This window comes from Tauraco erythrolophus, chromosome 19 (genome assembly GCF_009769465.1).
Source record: "Tauraco erythrolophus isolate bTauEry1 chromosome 19, bTauEry1.pri, whole genome shotgun sequence".
In the NCBI taxonomy this organism is placed as follows: Eukaryota; Metazoa; Chordata; class Aves; order Musophagiformes; family Musophagidae; genus Tauraco; species Tauraco erythrolophus.
The window spans coordinates 5,537,385-5,553,540 of record NC_141483.1 but is presented as its reverse complement, the minus strand read 5'-3'; the positions used below and the strand labels follow the sequence as shown (position 1 = coordinate 5,553,540).

General features: G+C 47.0%; 3 protein-coding genes across 8 annotated transcripts in view; 2 read left to right on the top strand and 1 right to left on the bottom strand.

Moving 5' to 3' along the window:
* The window catches only part of LRRC75B (leucine rich repeat containing 75B), a 30,996-nt gene extending 22,747 nt beyond the window's left edge, over positions 1–8,249 (top strand). The window contains exon 6 of one of the 3 annotated variants that reach the window (XM_086623471.1): positions 7,968–8,249. The gene's annotated coding sequence lies outside the window, so the exon portion shown is untranslated. Of the gene's footprint in view, positions 1–575; positions 1,294–2,476; positions 2,924–7,967 lie in introns of those variants that run through there. The other 2 variants (XM_086623469.1, XM_086623470.1) reach the window with 2 other exon arrangements.
* Positions 8,250–9,478: 1,229 nt separating this feature from the next.
* On the bottom strand, positions 9,479–13,543 carry SNRPD3 (small nuclear ribonucleoprotein D3 polypeptide). Of its 2 annotated transcripts, none has more exons than XM_086623233.1 (4): positions 13,511–13,543; positions 12,600–12,749; positions 11,708–11,900; positions 9,479–10,846 (listed from the first exon to the last, which is right to left on the bottom strand). In XM_086623233.1, the coding sequence occupies exons 2-4, from the start codon at positions 12,723–12,725 to the stop codon at positions 10,785–10,787; spliced, it is 381 nt and encodes a 126-aa protein (XP_086479359.1). In that variant the 5' UTR covers positions 12,726–12,749; positions 13,511–13,543; the 3' UTR covers positions 9,479–10,784. The 2 variants fall into 2 exon arrangements, with proteins under 2 accessions (XP_086479359.1, XP_086479358.1); XM_086623232.1 differs by lacking the exon at positions 13,511–13,543 and adding an exon at positions 13,473–13,510.
* Positions 13,515–16,156, top strand: part of GUCD1 (guanylyl cyclase domain containing 1) — a 10,267-nt gene continuing 7,625 nt past the window's right edge. For 2 of the 3 annotated variants that reach the window (XM_086623229.1, XM_086623228.1), the window contains exons 1-3: positions 13,515–13,616; positions 13,684–14,008; positions 15,906–15,990. In XM_086623229.1, coding sequence (XP_086479355.1) covers positions 13,515–13,616; positions 13,684–14,008; positions 15,906–15,990 — 512 coding nt within the window. Of the gene's footprint in view, positions 13,617–13,683; positions 14,009–15,905; positions 15,991–16,156 lie in introns of those variants that run through there. The other variant, XM_086623230.1, reaches the window with a different exon arrangement.

The following is a 16,156-nucleotide window of genomic DNA, read 5'->3' as shown; positions in this document are numbered from 1 at the left end:
CTAATTCAGGTCTCCTCAGATACCCAGAGGGACCAGCTTTGTTATGCTTCTAGATCAGGGGATGCCTGCCCTGCCGTGAGCCTCTGTCTCCTGCGAGGTCACACAGCAGGAGAGATGGATCCCTGTCATACCAAATACTGTCCTCAGAACCATACTTGCTGGTGCAGGGCTGTAACCTCAGCTACTTAAAGCAGCACACACACCTCAGTATCAAGACTCATACCCCAGGCTATCTCCATCATTTGCAGTTGCCCTCCCTCCCTTCCTCTCTCTCTGCAGGATGCAGAAGGTCAGCCTGTGATGGCACCTATGTCATGTAGCAGAGAGGAAGATGCAGCTGCACAGGATAGTATCACAGCCTCTTCCTCACCCCTGACCTCCTACCAGGTGATCAGTCCCACAATAGATCTCAAAGTGAGATGTTTAGGCACGCTTTTCAAAAGTGGTCTTCTGGATGGAGATATCATAGGGTGCAAAGCCATGCCATACCTCCCCACCGTCTTATTTTTCCCAGGCTTTATAAAATATCCCCCAGAAAACCCTCCTCCTCTTGGGGTTGCTTGTTCCCTTTTCAGATCTACAATCACATCGTGGCAGGGCACGAGACAGTGAGCTCCCACCTCCACCAACCTGTGCCAACAGCAGCTTTCTACCAGCTGCCCTCCTGGCAGACACTCTCCTGCCTGGCACAGCACACCCTCTTGCACGCTCCCAGGGGCACCTGCAGCACCTCACTGGAACACACTGGTGAGCCCTGTCAGCTGGGGCTCTGCCTGGGATCAGGCAGGCAGCAGAGAGACCCCAGCCACAGGAAGGTGAACACATGGGATGCTGAGCAGCACCACGGGTAGTGAAGCCATCGGTGCCAAACAGCAGAGGGAAAATGGAACAGGTGAGACCTTTTCAGTTACTCAAACAGAAATGCACTTGTTCCCTCTCTGCCTAACTGCCTCCACCATCCTCACTCCTCCACCCTTTATTTTACCTCAGCCTCTGACCACAAAACACAGGGTAACCATCTTAGCATGCTCCAGGTAGCAAGACGCTTAGCACAGAGGCCACCACAAGCCTCCCTCATTCCTGTGACTCTGTCTAAATAACAGGTAATCATTTTGTTGCGGTAAGGATGCAAAAAGCAGCTAGAAGCACAGGCTTGTCTGATCTATTTTTGTTTCAAATGCTTCAAAATCTGTCAAGACCCTTCTTTTCTGCACTGCCAAGGCTCTTTTTTCAACTTATAACTCATTCCTCATCACAAGCACTTGGAAGATAGAGGAGTTTGCACTGTTTGGGGCAGGCTGGCAGGCTCCTTAGCAGACAGCTGCTGACAAAGATGCCAAAATAGAAATTGTTTCATCTTACGAAAGCAAAGAGGATTAAACATTTGTGTTTAGAGACCACTCTGTCCACCACCAGATCATGTTTGTTTCACAGCTCAGAAGGCGCAATGGTGTGTCTCACTACAGCTCTTATCACTGCAGTATCTCGACAGCGCAGCAGGTGTAACAGCCCTCAAGGGCAGCTTGTGGAACACCCAGCCACCCCAGCTCCCAGCAGTTGGGGACCATCAACAGACAAGAGAATCTGTTTTGCAGTTTACTGGCATTTAGCAAGTGCTCTTGAAATAGATGCAATAGCTGGTTTAAGGCTGCCAAGAGGCAGTTCGCAAAACAAAATAGACCGGAACGCTCTTAGCTGAGGCCAGCACTCCAGGAAGCCATGACCGCATCTTGATCTACTTTGAGACACTAAGTACTCGATTATGAATCTCTTCTGTTCCTCTATAACTTGTAGTATTCCAGTTCAGTGATGCTGATTCAAAACCAGAATAGCCACAAAACACAATAACCACACAGTATCTCTTCCCCAGGAGAAGAATGAAGATGAAAGTCAGCTTTTCTTCCACGTGCATTTACCCCTTTTTCCAAAGCCCACACTTCCCTGGCTGCATCCAAACTGGCCTCAAAAGCAAGTGAACTGCAAAAACACTGACATTTCTTTCTACAGCGTCAGGTTTTTTCAGCTTGCATGCAAGGTGTGTCACAGGGTGGACCATAGATACTTTGCCGCTTACTGATCAGCCAGTTCCTCCACTGCTGGGAGGATTATTCCTCCCAGTCCGTTTTTGAGGTGATCTGCCCCAGGTTGGATACAATGATGGGAAGCTTTTGGAAAGCTATTGCACAACTACATGGGTCTTATTCAACCTGTGTAATTCCCCTGAAATACATGGGGTCTCATCAAGCACAAACATGGCACAGAAAAACGGAAAAAGGCACTTTCCCAGACTGGCCACTGCCTTTGGGTCTCCATGTCAGACTTCCAAGCGGAGCTTTGCTCTTGATCCCCTGAAATCTTTTGGTTTGCAGAGCCAACAGTTTGATGTGTGCACCTTTGTCTGAACTCTGCTGCAACAGAACAACTGAACAAGTCAGAACCAAACCGCTCATTTTACCAACAGTTTTGGGGGTTTTAGTTTTTCAGGAACTGCAACTGAAAGAGAGCGAAATGGAGGACACCAAAGGAACAGCTTTAATATGCAACCAGATACTCAGAGGCAACAGCCTAGAGGGTCTCCAGCGGTAAGGTCTCCTCACCTGGGTCTCAGCCCTGCACTGGCCCATCCCTCAGCTCCAGTATGAGTACCAGTACTTTAGAGAGGGCAGTCCTGTGCCTGTGCAAGCCTCTCCCTGGCAGCTCCCGAACCCCTCGCCTCGCCGCCGCTAAGGGCATGAGGACAAGAAGAGCCATCGGCCGTTCTGTCACCTTCTGAACTGGAAGGTCAGAAGCAGAAAAGGCGGCAGCATTGCCTCAGTTTTTGCATTGCTGATGCCCGTGCTGGTTCTGTCCCTTAGCAGTATCGTGAGCTCATTGAGCTGCCTCGAAGTTGGCGGCGCTCACTGACTCCCCGGACTTGGGCTGTTTTCAGAGACTCCCTTGTGTCCTTTCAGAGACTCTCTTACGCAGGAGGGCCCTCTGTAAAGCAGGAGGAGGGCAAGCAACGCCTGGCTCCTACCTGCTCTTCCTGCCCTCCCTCACTAGGCAGAAATTAAGCCGAGCCAGAAAAAGGCAATCCCTAACCACTAACCTCAGCTGTCCCACCGGAGAGAGGACATTCTGCCATCCCGGCGCAGGTGCTCTGGAGCTGGGTGGTCACTCGCCTCCTACGAGCAGGGGCAGCGGAGGCACCCACCAGCACATCCGTGTGAGGTGCTTCCATCTCACATGGCAGCGGTGCCGTGCCCGGGGGCTGGCACGGGGCTGCCGTGAGGAGAGGCGGCCGGTTCCAGCCGGTTCCCCAACAGGCCCGCCGCTGGGCACGGCTGAGTCCTGCCGCTGGGCACGGCTGAGTCCCGCTCCGAAGCGGGTGGCACCTCTGGGAAAGCGTATTTAAGAAAGGGGGAAACACCACGCGGCTGTGAGGGGTGAGGAAAAACGTGTGAGAAACAGCCCCAAACGCAACCACCTTGACAGCTCCTGCTTTTAGAAAACAAATATCTTCTTTGTTATTTGTAGACGTAAATCACACTCAACACATTCATAGATTCATAGATTCATAGATTTCTAGGTTGGAAAAGACCTTAGAGATCATCGAGTCCAACCATCCCTAATCCCCATTAAACCATATCCTCAAGTAGATCATCCCACATTCCGACTGGAATACAAAAGCCAATGCATGTTTGTGTTGCAGAGGCCGGTTCTCTTCTGCCACGTGGGGTGGAGAGGCTTCTACCCTGAAAACAAATTCAAGTCTGCTGAAAGGAGGATTAGAAATAAACCTAATCCTCTAATGCTCATCTTTGGCTGCACCCAGACAGAGTGATTGGCAAGGTGTTCCTACCACAGTAACCAAGATAATTTGATCAGTGATTTATCTTCCCATATCCTTGCAAGGGAAGAAGTACGACTGTCTTGTCAAGCAACTCACCTGTAAACCCCCAGAACAGAGGCAGAGACTGTAACCTTTTCTCCAGATTCAGTCTCATGTCTTTCCCTGAAAGTGCTTCTCCATAAAGACATTTTTCACTTTTACCTACAGGGAGCAAACATGCTTGCCAGCAGCACAGGAATCACAGCAGGATCGCATCTGCAGCTGTCACAAACTTACAGGTAGCGTTTTCTTATTCTGCAGAAGGGAACGTCAGTCAGTGTCCTTTGAGGATGAAATTAAGGGAGGAATTAAGGAAGGAGGATGAAAGTCAATCAAGGTAGCACAGATTCAGCAGGCATTACTGGAATTGCCGAAGAAGGATTGATGTTTGTTGCAGGAGAGCAGAGAAATCACGAAAGGGGGTGCAAAACAGCTGTAACAGAAACAATAAAACCGCACTTTTCCAGATGCCACTGAGGGAATTCCAGCAAAGCACCTGAATATCCAAAGAGTATCCACTCCACTAAGCCACCACAAAGTGGCTTACTGCTCAAGAGGAGGCTGATGAGGGAGGTAGTGACAGAGACCATCACTTCTGGGGTGATCCAGCAGTTAGAGCACCCCCTGGGCCTCTGGAGACTTTGTCCCTGAGCTCCAGGGACACTGTCAGGCCAGTCATTTAAGGATAGGTATTGGGTGCCTAGCTCATTGGTTTCAGCAGGAGTTGTGGGCCCAAATCTGTCTTCAAACCCTGGTCTGAACTTCTCCATGGCTTGGTCTCCATTTTCCTTTGTGAAAAGTGAGGTGACAATGTCTTTATACCCTGTTAGAGTTTTTTAAAGAAAAACACATGAAAGTGACAGTCAGGCACTTTACAGCATGGAGCCACGAACGAGCTAAAGGAACAGTTCCATATAACACACTATCTCCCTGCAAACGCAGGCATTCCCATCGCCTTCCCTATGCATCACCACCAGCCCAGCGCTGTTGATATTCCTGCTGAGTGCACTGTCCCACTCCTTGTTAACATTTTAGGCACTGTGGGACAAAATGTGCGGGGTTTTGCCTCACAACAAGCAGTGGTTTGCTCTGGAGTAGATGTACTAGCGTCTCTGCACTGAGCTGGAAATAGGGCAACCCCCCAATAAGACAACAGATTTTAAGTCCCCAGGCAAAAGAAAATGAAAAACAAATTAAATGTTCACTGCAAGCAGTTCACTAAACAAAAGAACAATAATAGAGTTTTTCTGCTATTCTTTTAATTTCTCCCAGCATAACTACACATCTTCTGGATACAATCTGTTTCTTTGCCAGGGCTTCAACATTCTCCCCTGAATTAATGATGCTGGAAAATCTCCACTTTTCATAGACTCCGATCGTCTCTGCTGAGCAGCAGAGGGCTGCACAATACTTGCTTATGCAATGGCTCGTCCTGTGCCAGGAATAAGCCTGTCTGCTAGGAACGACCAATTCACACACAAACCCCAAATACTTTTCTCATTAAAAGTCTGAGTTAGGTGGAGTAAAAACACCCCGAATTTACTGCCTGTACTGTACACTGTCAGCCTCCACACCAAATTAAATAATCCCACACCCTAGTCTTTGAGGAACAGTTAGCATGAGCAGAGAAGGGTGACACTTCCCTATTACCTTGAAGGTGCTCTTGATGCTGTGAAGAACTATTATTACAGGACCAGGCAAAAACAGGACACCCAAAGCAGTTAAAATGCAACTTGATCTGGGAAAGTACTTGCAGACAAGCACTGCTTTGGCTACTTCAGGCACCATTGTGCTGTATTCATACGGTAGCTCTTCTGTCTGCAGGCATGATCTGTCCCTGAGTGGATGAGAAGGTGGAGACCAGTATCATCTCACTTGCAAAGTAATCTGCAGCACACTGCCCGTATCGGCATTTGTTTCAAGGCTATTCTGGACCATGCTTTAAATGTGGCATGTCCGTATCTGAGGACAGGAGGGTCCCATAAAGTTAGCATTATCTAATGTGAGGGGAGGAAGACCAGGTCTTACCGTCTGAAATCAGCTTAGCTGCAATAAGGTGCAAGTCCAGATCTAAAGTTTTGCCTCTGTTAGGATGTCAGCAAAGAACCCTCGGAGAACCCTTCCTCCATTTTGATCTGTGGCTGAGAAATAAGCAACCATATTATCAACACTTTCTTGTAGACCTCAGAATTCCGCTCTTCGCTAGCTTACCAAATCATTACTCCATGGGGATGTCAGCCTTGCATCCTTGCTCACGTTTTACTGCCAAGAGGAGATAGGACATCTCTACTTTACATGAAATCTCACTGTGAAGCTTAAGTAGCAGAGATACAGTCTGGACAGTTATCCTGACCACCAGCACCAGAAATTCACATTTTCCACTCTGTTCTGCCTTTCTAGAAGAGGTTTTTTGGAGGGCATGGGACATCTAGAGGCCACATCCCTTTACTTCTGCCTCTCACTGACAGATTAAGAGGCTGCTACCTCTCCCAGAATACTGAGAGTTGGTATAAACCAAGCTCTGTTGCCCTGCAGAACGGGGCTTTTACAATGTGATGTGTAATTACACTCAGAGAAGAAACACCATAGCTTGCCACTTATTTTCACAGCATCCCTTCCAGCCTTTCTCAGTCATAATACAGCACCTCACAGACTGATATCCTTGGAGAATGAATTACAGAAAAGTCCACCTTTAGGATCAAATATAAGTTAGACACACCTGGAGAGCAGAACTGCACATGTATGGGATGAAGGCACCTGGTCAGTGGGAAGTCCCACAGTTCTGTGCAAAACAAATTTTTCGAGTGATACCTTCTCCAACCATTTAACTCAACTCTGCTGTTATCAGGGTCTCCCCTCTGGTTTTGTGCCAGAGCACAACCTCGGTTTTGACCTAGGAAGACTGAATTTCTACCTGCACTTCTCCATACATCATTCTGCATGGCTGCAGTTCAGCTTCTGTGTCCCACATGAGTACTTCAAAAGCATCTACACTGATTATATCAAAGGGGCAAGATCATGTCAAAGCTTCAGGCCAGTAGCTTTTTTCCCTCTGTAAAAAGCTGGAAGCGACAGTGAGCCCTGAATCCACTGAACAGGAAGAGGTTTACAAGCCCACACAAAGCAATGGCAAAGAATGAAAAGAAATGCTGCAATCTATGACCAAAAAAAAAAGGTGACAAATAGGGGCAGACGTTACAAACAGACAGCTGTTTCTATCCACACTATCCTCTGTCCCAGAGAAACAGTTAAGTTGCTGAACTCGAGGAATTTGCATGACCTACCTAAGTGCACATGCCCAATTAGCCAAGTATCAGGGAAACACACCGCACCAACAAACAGCTGGAATAACCTGGGTGCATCTGAAACCAGCACTCTGGGAGCACCGAAGAGGAAAGAAAATAAGCTGAGTATTTCATGCTAGACTTGGTAATAGCACCCAGTTTACGGATTTTATAGCAGAAGTCACATTTTTTCCTTCCAGAGGGTTCTGGTTTCTTGTGCTTCATTCTCTTACGGACAGAGCCATCTGGTGGCTGAGAAATCCTTTGTTAGACGGGAGTTCTGATTTATCCCACTTCAAGGAAGGGTAATAAACACATCAGGTCTTCAAAGCAACCTTTGACAAACCAGCATATCAGTTGGTCTAGTCAGAAATTGCTAAGTGATGTTTCTCTTTGCTGGGGCTTAAATTCCTACCAATGTGAAACTTCAAACTTTTCAACACTAATTCACAGTATCTTCCTGAAGAGGGTAAACAGCTCATCCTAGACTCAGTCTCAACCTGAATTCACAGTGCAAAGCTTTTAATTTATGCAAAATCCAACATCTTCTTCAAAGCTGATGTGGATTAGAGATGTTAAATGTTTTAAATAAAGCTTAAAAGCTAAGGCAACACTGGTTGGAAAAAAAGTTTTTTAAAAAAGTTCCATTGCTGTGTGCTCAGTAGATAGTCACAAATATAGAGGGTGAGAACTATCTGAAGGGGTAGAAACTTCTTAAAGCAGATATATTACAGAGTTTTTTCTATCAGTCAAACCTACTGGCAAGGGTTTTTGCCTCTTTCTGAAATTCATGGTAGCCCCTCTGCCCTCAGTGCTGCTGAATGCCACATCAACTGTTTCAGGGAAGAGAGGAAAGCTCAGTGGAGAGAACAGAAGCTTGGCATTGTGTGGGAAGAAGGAACAGGAACTTTAAAAACCAACAATAAAGGTAAGCCAATCATCATTAGTGGAAAGGATCCCCAACAAACCTGTTACTGCCAGGCAGCTTTAACTTGCTTAAACAGCATTTAACCATTATACTCTTTAGGGTTCCCCTTGGTGTTTCAAAACCTTTGCCATTCCAGAAGCTGTCTGTGGTCAAAAGGGGTGCTGTTTCTCCCTGCCCTCTGCAAAAGCAGCTAGCATCTACCCTTCAGAAAAGGTTACATGCTATTTAACAGTCAGAAGGAAACAGTGAGACGCAAAGCAAATGGGCCAGTTTGCAGCCTTGCCAAAATGTTGAATGTCTTAAAAAAAATACTTTTATTCAAGGCCCCCATCTGTGGCTTATTTCCTTTTCTACCTATTAATATTTCTTTCTGGAGGCTTTACAGAAAAAGGAAGCAGAGGTTTGAGGGCTGGGAAGTACCAGATAGTCCTCACAAAAAAAAAGGGTTTTCTTTGGAAAGAGAAGGCAGCTCTAAATGCTGAAGTATCTTACAAAATCTTGCACCAGATACTTGCCTCAAGTCATACAGAAAGTAATCATGTATTGTGCCATTCCTGTTCTGCCTGTTGACAGCACTGTAACTCTGTTGTATAAAAATTCCAGCTCGATTAGCAACACAATCACAAACCTGATGCGTTAAAAGCAATAAAAGCCAGTTAACAGACTGCAAATAAAAGACATCTATTTCAAATAGACACCATGCTACTTCCTCGGGAAGTGGATGTTTCATATACCACCATACAGCAACAAGCAAAGCCAGAGGCTGCCAACAGAAACGTCTAGTCTTACCGACCAACCTATTTCCAGCTGTTGGCGTGACTGCTACAAGCAGACAGTTCAATTCTTACCACGAAGCTCATGGTACAGCAGTAAGATAGAATTATTTTCTCCTTTCCATGTTAAAAAAATGTCAGTCTCAGTGTGTATCTAGAATAGACTCAAAATGGGCTTCAGCTTCAAGCTGATTTTAAGATGGTCTTTCTTAAAACAGTCTTGTGAAATTCAGGAGCCTGTACTTAGAGCATGGGAAGGAACTTCTGCGAAAAGATGCCTTCTCTCCCACACTAAGCTAGAACCAAACTGACTATTAAAGAGTTCCATAAACAGCACAAACAGCTGTTACTACTAGTGATTAGAAAGGCTGAGGTCTGCATATAGATAGACCAGTGCAGTTTTACTTGCCTATACCTTAGGCAGATACACTCTGAGGGAAGTGGCCTGATCAACTGGCATCAGTCTTGATTCTCAGTTCTGAGTGACTGTCGATTTGAAGAACGACAGATTTCCAGAAGGAAGTGTTTAATATCATTAACAAAGCCGCAAATTGCTCATTTTAAGTAGGAAATACTGTCTTCAGGAAAGCATCACTGCTATATGAACATGAATCACATTTTGAAGCATGGCTTTGTGAAAACTGTCTTGTCTTTTGGACAGGTTCCTCAGTCTAGGCATAAGACAACACTAAAATGCTCTGATAATTAAGCTCGAGCACATCTTAAAACACATTTTAAGGATGTTTCTAACACAAATATTTAGGATCACTACTACCCAGAAGAACACGTAGCAGGGTTTTTCTAGTGATGCAAGACCAAATACAGCTTTATTTACAGACAATTTAACAAATTAATACATTAGTTCAACTGTCATGTCTGCACACAAGGGAGAGTTTTCACAGCATCAAAGCAGAAAAGCAAGACTAGCCATTTTGCACATGTACAGACTGATAACTGATTGTATGTAAGTATGTGATTAGTACACAAGTGCTACATTTAAACATCACAACCCTTAAGTCAGCCAGCCAGCCACACTCCACTTGTAGCAAAACAAAGCCACAACTACATTTGGCTCCCTGCAGATCAGCTGGTTATCTCTGGGACTGTGCACAGCTGTTAAGACCAAAAGTTAAAGCTGGTCCTAAGTTTTGTTCAAAAGATGAGCATTTGTATTGAGCTGTACTTAATGGATAACTACTTATATGACTTTCACCATACACCTGCACTACTTTTCAAATTTACAAAACATTTCAAATTTATCCTTGAAAATGCCTACTTTATGTCTTCTTTCCCAGGCACAGGGGTAAAAAAAAACCCAAACAAACAAGTGAACTACTAAGAGAGTTAGAGTAGAATTCTTCACTGTAAATATAGACCCAGGCTATAAAAGTTGTGTTCCTAATGAAAAATTCTCCCTGTATCCAAAGAGAAAAATAAGAAATGCACAAATACAAGCTCAATGTACAGCTCTGAAGATGGATCTCTATCTATTGTAGATCCATATGAAGCAAAAGAATACAGTGCTTTGCTTCTAAGGAAGCTGCCTCTGTTCAGCTGTATGTTCCATAAATGCAGTTGCTAATATGACTTTAAAACACACTATTTAAAATGCTTCATCAAGAATGCCTTCTAATACTTTAGAGAAAAACGACACAGGACTAAACCAGAAGGAAACATGGTGATCTTTAAAACTCCATGCATGACACAAATACAAAGTAGTCAAATCTGGATATGAAGTCTACTATTTTCCAGACAAAGCAATTTTAAGTTTGAAATCAACCTACAAAGTATTTGCCCAAGAGGAGTCCTGTCATACAAAAGCAGACAAGTTTTTGTCAGAAACATTTATTAAACAAAACTGATACCAATGCACATGTAGTCAAGTTAATACCCCCTAATAAAAAAAAGCATATCGGTCAAGACCAAGACTATCTTCGCTTCTGGAAGATGTTGCCACGGCCCATACCACGGCCTCTTCCTCTTGCAGCCACTGTGGAAAGAAAACATCAGTGATGACATGGATTTGACATAACCGCATACTTATCTCAACAACTGACAATTAAAACATAATTAAGTCTCTTGCTTAGAAGCAAGGAAATGAGGCTATCCTACCAAGTTCAGAAAGTGATGTAACAGGAACAATTTTTCTGTGAGAAAAACCAAAACTAATGGCTGCACAGTCTTCTAACTTTGAACAGATGCAGTGGAACATTCATACACTTTGTGTTCCTTGTAATGTGACATGCAAATTTGTAGCCCGAGAGATTTAAAATCCCACAGTCTTTCAAAGTTTTGCTACAGAACTCAGTATGTTCCAGCAGAGGTTACTCCTCCATGTAACCGTACTGCATCTGCTAAATCAACCAAGGACTACAGCTCATGATTATTACTCAGTCACGTTATAACTAGACTGTTAATGTGAGCGAACTACAGAATGGCTAACAATTCGAGCTTCCCAGTAGCTTAAGTACCATCTTAATATCTGAGTTTGTTTTTCTACAAGCCCTTAACAAGAACACCTGGACCCTTCTGTAAGTATTCCAAACGGCTAGCAGCCACAATCACTGGAGAACAGAAGACTGTTTTATATAAAGCCTCCATTTAATAAGACTACACACTATACCTAAATTATTGTAACATCAATATTACACATTAAGGTATTTGAGCACTTCTTGAATCCCATCGTAAGACGAAATATATGGAAAAATAACAGTTGTCTTTCAGTTTCTTACAGCTTACATTTCCTCAATGATAGAGACAAAAGTTTTCCAGTTGCTCTACAGCAAAACAGGGAGGAAGGGAGAGGGTGAGGTGGGAGGGTGGAACACAACCATAAACAAATTGTACGTACCTTGAGCTTTGAGAATAGCTGCTTTTCCTCGCCCAGCTCCAGAACCCTGGTTTTTGTTCTTCATGCTCTTCAGCATAGGAGCGTTCTTCAACATATCCGGCAAAATGAGAAACCGTATCTTGCTACCTCTGATGTACACCTGTTCAAGCTGTGCCACTCGTCCATCTCGGTACGTCACCGTTATGTTGGACATCTGGAAAGTAAAGATCACTTACAGAGGCCTCTAACAGTTCTGTATTCCTATTTCTCTTGCCTGCATACAGCCATGATTCAAGTATCAAAGCCAAAGACTTTCAAAGCATACTGCCTTCTCCAGTGGCCTTGTGACACAAGCACCCAGGACCATTGAAACATACTCTTAAGCTTGCTACTATCCAAGCAGGCCCAGGACATTTGCTTTTTCCCCAGTTTGCAAATTAGTTTTATTAGTTTTGTTTTCTCATATTGAATCAGTTTTAATAAAGCTATTCTAGTCCTTTCAACAATGACTTGCCTAAAATCAATCCAAATTAAACCCTCTTGGGATGCCTAAAGTCACACGCATTTAAAAAAAAAACTTCAGTGTCTTAAATTAAGGTTTGCTTATTCTTATGTTCAGCAGCTTTAAATAAAGAACTCCAACAGAAACATTGTTCACAAAACAGAATTTTAAGAACCCTTATATTATTGACAGGAATGCCCAATCCAGCTCTCTAACTGGAAAGAACACGCTCTGGCATCTTTGGAGTGCTAAGTAATCCTGAATCCATTTCACTATGGTAAGGGCATGCAGATTGCTTTATGCCAGGACTAAAAGCAACAGTCTTTTAATCAGGCTGGCAATAAGTCAGCTATCAGCCTTTCCAGGCACAGATCGGCTACCTGCTTCAAAAGGACAGAGGGAAGGCTATACCTGACAATTCATGTTGTCTTCAGCTTCAATAAGTTTGCCTCGGTAAACTTCTCCTGTATTGGTCTCACATGTCACAATATGGCCTTCAGCCTCGTGCAGGACCTTAATTGGCACTCCAATTGACATGTTTGCAGTGCTGTGACTCTACACCTGAGACAAGAAAAAAACAAAGGACATAATTACAAAGAAACTGTAGACTAGGTTTTATCTATGATCTTTCCCAGTATAAGGCAACGATTTTCTCTCCTGCCTAATCACACCATATGCTTTAATGATGCATTAAAAAAACTCTAGAAAGATGCTCACGGGAAGAAAAAGATTGAAAACATCAGCAAGAGTAAGTGTTTTCCAGTTGTCTTCCGACCTAGGAAATTCCACTGTGAATATCAAACAACAGACCACTAGCACAGGCAGGTGCCCCTCAGAACGGTACAGCCTGCCCGCCTACGCGCCAAGCCCGCCCCGCGGGTGGCACAACGGCGCTCGCAGACGACACCGCCTCACAGCGGGCCCTGCTACAGGGGAGCCCGCCCTGCACCACGCAGCCCTGCCGAGCGCCCGCATGGCCCTCCTCCTTCCCTCGAAGGCCCCCCCCAGCCGCAGCCCTGCCCCAGGGGCGGGGGAAGGCGCCCGCCGGCGGGAGGCCCACCGCCCACAGACCGAGCCGAGCGCCCGAGGCCTGCGCCGGCCGGCGGCCGCCCCACGGCGGCTTCACCCCCTCAGGCCCGGGCGCCCGAACAGGCCCGAGAGGACGCGGCGCAGCCCGGGCGCGCTCCCACCACACCCGGGGAGCGAGGAGAGCCCGCCGCTCCCGGGGACACGCGAAGCGGCCACGGAACCCGCTCGAGCCGGGCCGGCCCCGCCGCCACTCACCGCCCGCCAACCGCCTCAGGCCGGGCCCGCACTAGCACCCTAATGGCCTCCTCCGCCTTCCCGCCCTGCACCGCGCGCCGGAAGCGGAAGGCGGCAGCGGGCGCGGCCCGGCCCGGCCCCTCCTGCCGACGACCCGGGCGCCTGGCGCCGCGGGCCGCCTCGCCTCGGCACCACGGTCCCGCCGCAGTCTTGTCCCGCCGGCCGGGGGCAGCCCCGTCCCGCCGGCGGTGCCGTGCCCCCGGGGCAGGGCTGGCTACCGGCGCGCCCCTCGGCGCCGCGGCCCCCGCCCGCCGCGCCATGCCCCTGCCCACCGGCACACCCGGCCGCCTCCGCCCACACCGCGGCCACGGCGCGGGGCAGACGCCCCGGGGCCCGGCCCCCCGCAGCCCCCGCCCCCGGGGCCGGGCAGAGCCAGCGCCGCGCCCAGGCGTGCCGGGCCGCGGGGCCGCGCCGGCTCGGCGGGGCCGGCAGGGAGCGGGCGGCGGGCGCCGCCGCCGCCATGAAGAGCCCGCAGGAGGCGGGGGAGCCGCCGCCAGGTCAGTGCGGCCCGCCGCGGTAGCGGGGCCGGCCCCGGCCGCCTCCCGCTGCCCTCCTTCTCGCCGCCGGGGAGCGCGGGGCGCCCGGGTGGCAGGCGTAGCGCTCCTCGGGGCGCCGGGGCGATGGGGTGGGGGCCGGGCGGCGGGGTCCGCCCCCGCGGGACGGGCTGGGCGCCCAGTGGGGCCGGGGGAGGGAGCCCGGTTCTGCGCGCGGGGCTTGCATCCCTATCGGAGGCCCTGGAGGGCCCCTCCGCCCTCCCGGAGCCGGGAAGCTGCCAGTTTCGCCAGCAGCAACAATGTGGAATTACTGGCTCCGTCTATTAAGTTCGTTGCGCCGAGAGCCGGCGAACCAGAGCGGTGTTCTCGGTGTTGTTTACAGCCACAGCGTATCGTGGCTTCTATCTTTTCTCGGGACAGCTGACAGTCATCGCTGAAGAAGCCTCTGTGAGTTGGGAAACAGGATGACTGGAAGCTGAACGTCCAAGAAAATTAAAGTTATTACCTTTCGAAGTCTTCATGTGGAAAACATGTACCTCTTCAGTTAATGTCGGGACTTGACAGAGGCCCTGGGAATTAACAAAAAGGGGACAGAGTCAAAACACCGAGAGGAAATTACGACAAAACAGTTACAGATCCTGGTTTGAGGAGAATCTGGGAATTGGGGGGTTATTTTTTCTTTAGAATACCTAAGAGCATCTTAATCCAGATTAATTAAAAAGATTGAAGACTGGGATCCCCACTGGTATATTTAAAGTCATGATTAAGCACACATAGTGGCACAACTATGAAAAAATACTTTGAAAGAGTCGAGAATATCTGTATTGGCTTGTCCCTACAGTAGGCTATAGCTTTGTTAAAAAAATATTACAAACAACATTATCTAGAATCATAGAATGGCATAGGCTGGAAGGGACCTTAGAGATCATCTAATCTTATAAACAAAATTACATCAAGACTAGACCGGTCCACACGATGTCAAATGCATTTTTATTCCCATCTTAAAATGTAGTTGACCTTATGTGAACAAAACTTTTCAAAGGTCTGTTCAAATCAAAGGTATCGTTACTGGGAGAAGCCCTTCATGATTAACTCACTCTGCTCGACACTGGAGTAGCAGTAACAGGCACACCACTTCACGTCCTTCCAGTGGTGAGGGCGTTTCTGAAACTGAAGCCACCCCATCGCCAACCCTATAAAAATAAAAACTGAGGCAGAGGGATGGAGTTACTTGTTTTCTGGGACGTTCTGGTACCTATTGTAATTTTTTCTTTCCTCTGCCTTTGTTGAGTTGTTGAGGGAGTTAATACAAAAGGCCAACCGGTGCTGTCTTGAATTTTGTTAACCTAAAATTACTCACATAAATTACAATTCCTAGGGAAAAAGTCTGTAGAAAAGGATCAAATCTGAGGTTTGAAGAGATCAACACCTCGAGATCTCGGTTGTGTCTGTTTTCTCACAGTTTGGTTTAACACCTTTTGTGGCATAGGAATACATTCAGACACAAGAGAAGGGATGATGCCTTATCTACTCTTATTTAGGAGGGGATACAGCTTCATAGCTAGGGGCTGGCAGGTATGTCATCCCACTGGAAAGAATAAAATGAAACTCCCAGAGGAAAAGGGGGTGGACCATATGGCAGAGTATCCAGGCATGGAATAATAAAGGAGTATGAGATTAAAGCAAATGCTTAACTGTAGAGAAAACCCAAACCTATGTTCCCCTAAGAAAGAAAAAAATACCTGCCAGTCAGATGAAGTAAAAAAACATTTCTAAGTTTCCACTGCTGTAGTGCTGAGGACAAGCTGACTTTTGATGCTGAGATATGGAAAAAAACCATTCCTACTATACGGATTGACATCCTTCGTGTTTTACTCACAACGGGGTGTTTTCACTACAGGTGACTGCATCCAGCTGAAAGTGCCAGTCATTCAGCAGTTGTACCACTGGGACTGTGGACTAGCCTGCTCCAGGATGGTGCTTCAGTAAGTGACTGTGTTGGTTTGAACGGGTGGGAAATCTCATCCCGCTGGGGAGGGGCAATGGGAAGCAACGTCCAGGGAGAAGAGGTGTGTGGAAACAGCTGTGAGTTTAACTTAGTCTTAGGAGATGACATATTCTCAGGTACCCTTGGAGAATTACTGCTGCTTG

Coding starts and splice junctions, on each gene's coding strand:
- SNRPD3 (XM_086623233.1), bottom strand. CDS start 12,725: ATGTCAATTGGAGTGCCAATTAAGGTCCTGCACGAGGCTGAAGGCCAT. Junction 11,901..12,599: donor AAGACAACATGAATTGTCAG/GTATAGCCTTCC, acceptor TTTACTTTCCAG/ATGTCCAACATAACGGTGAC. Junction 10,847..11,707: donor AGCTATTCTCAAAGCTCAAG/GTACGTACAATT, acceptor TTCTTTCCACAG/TGGCTGCAAGAGGAAGAGGC.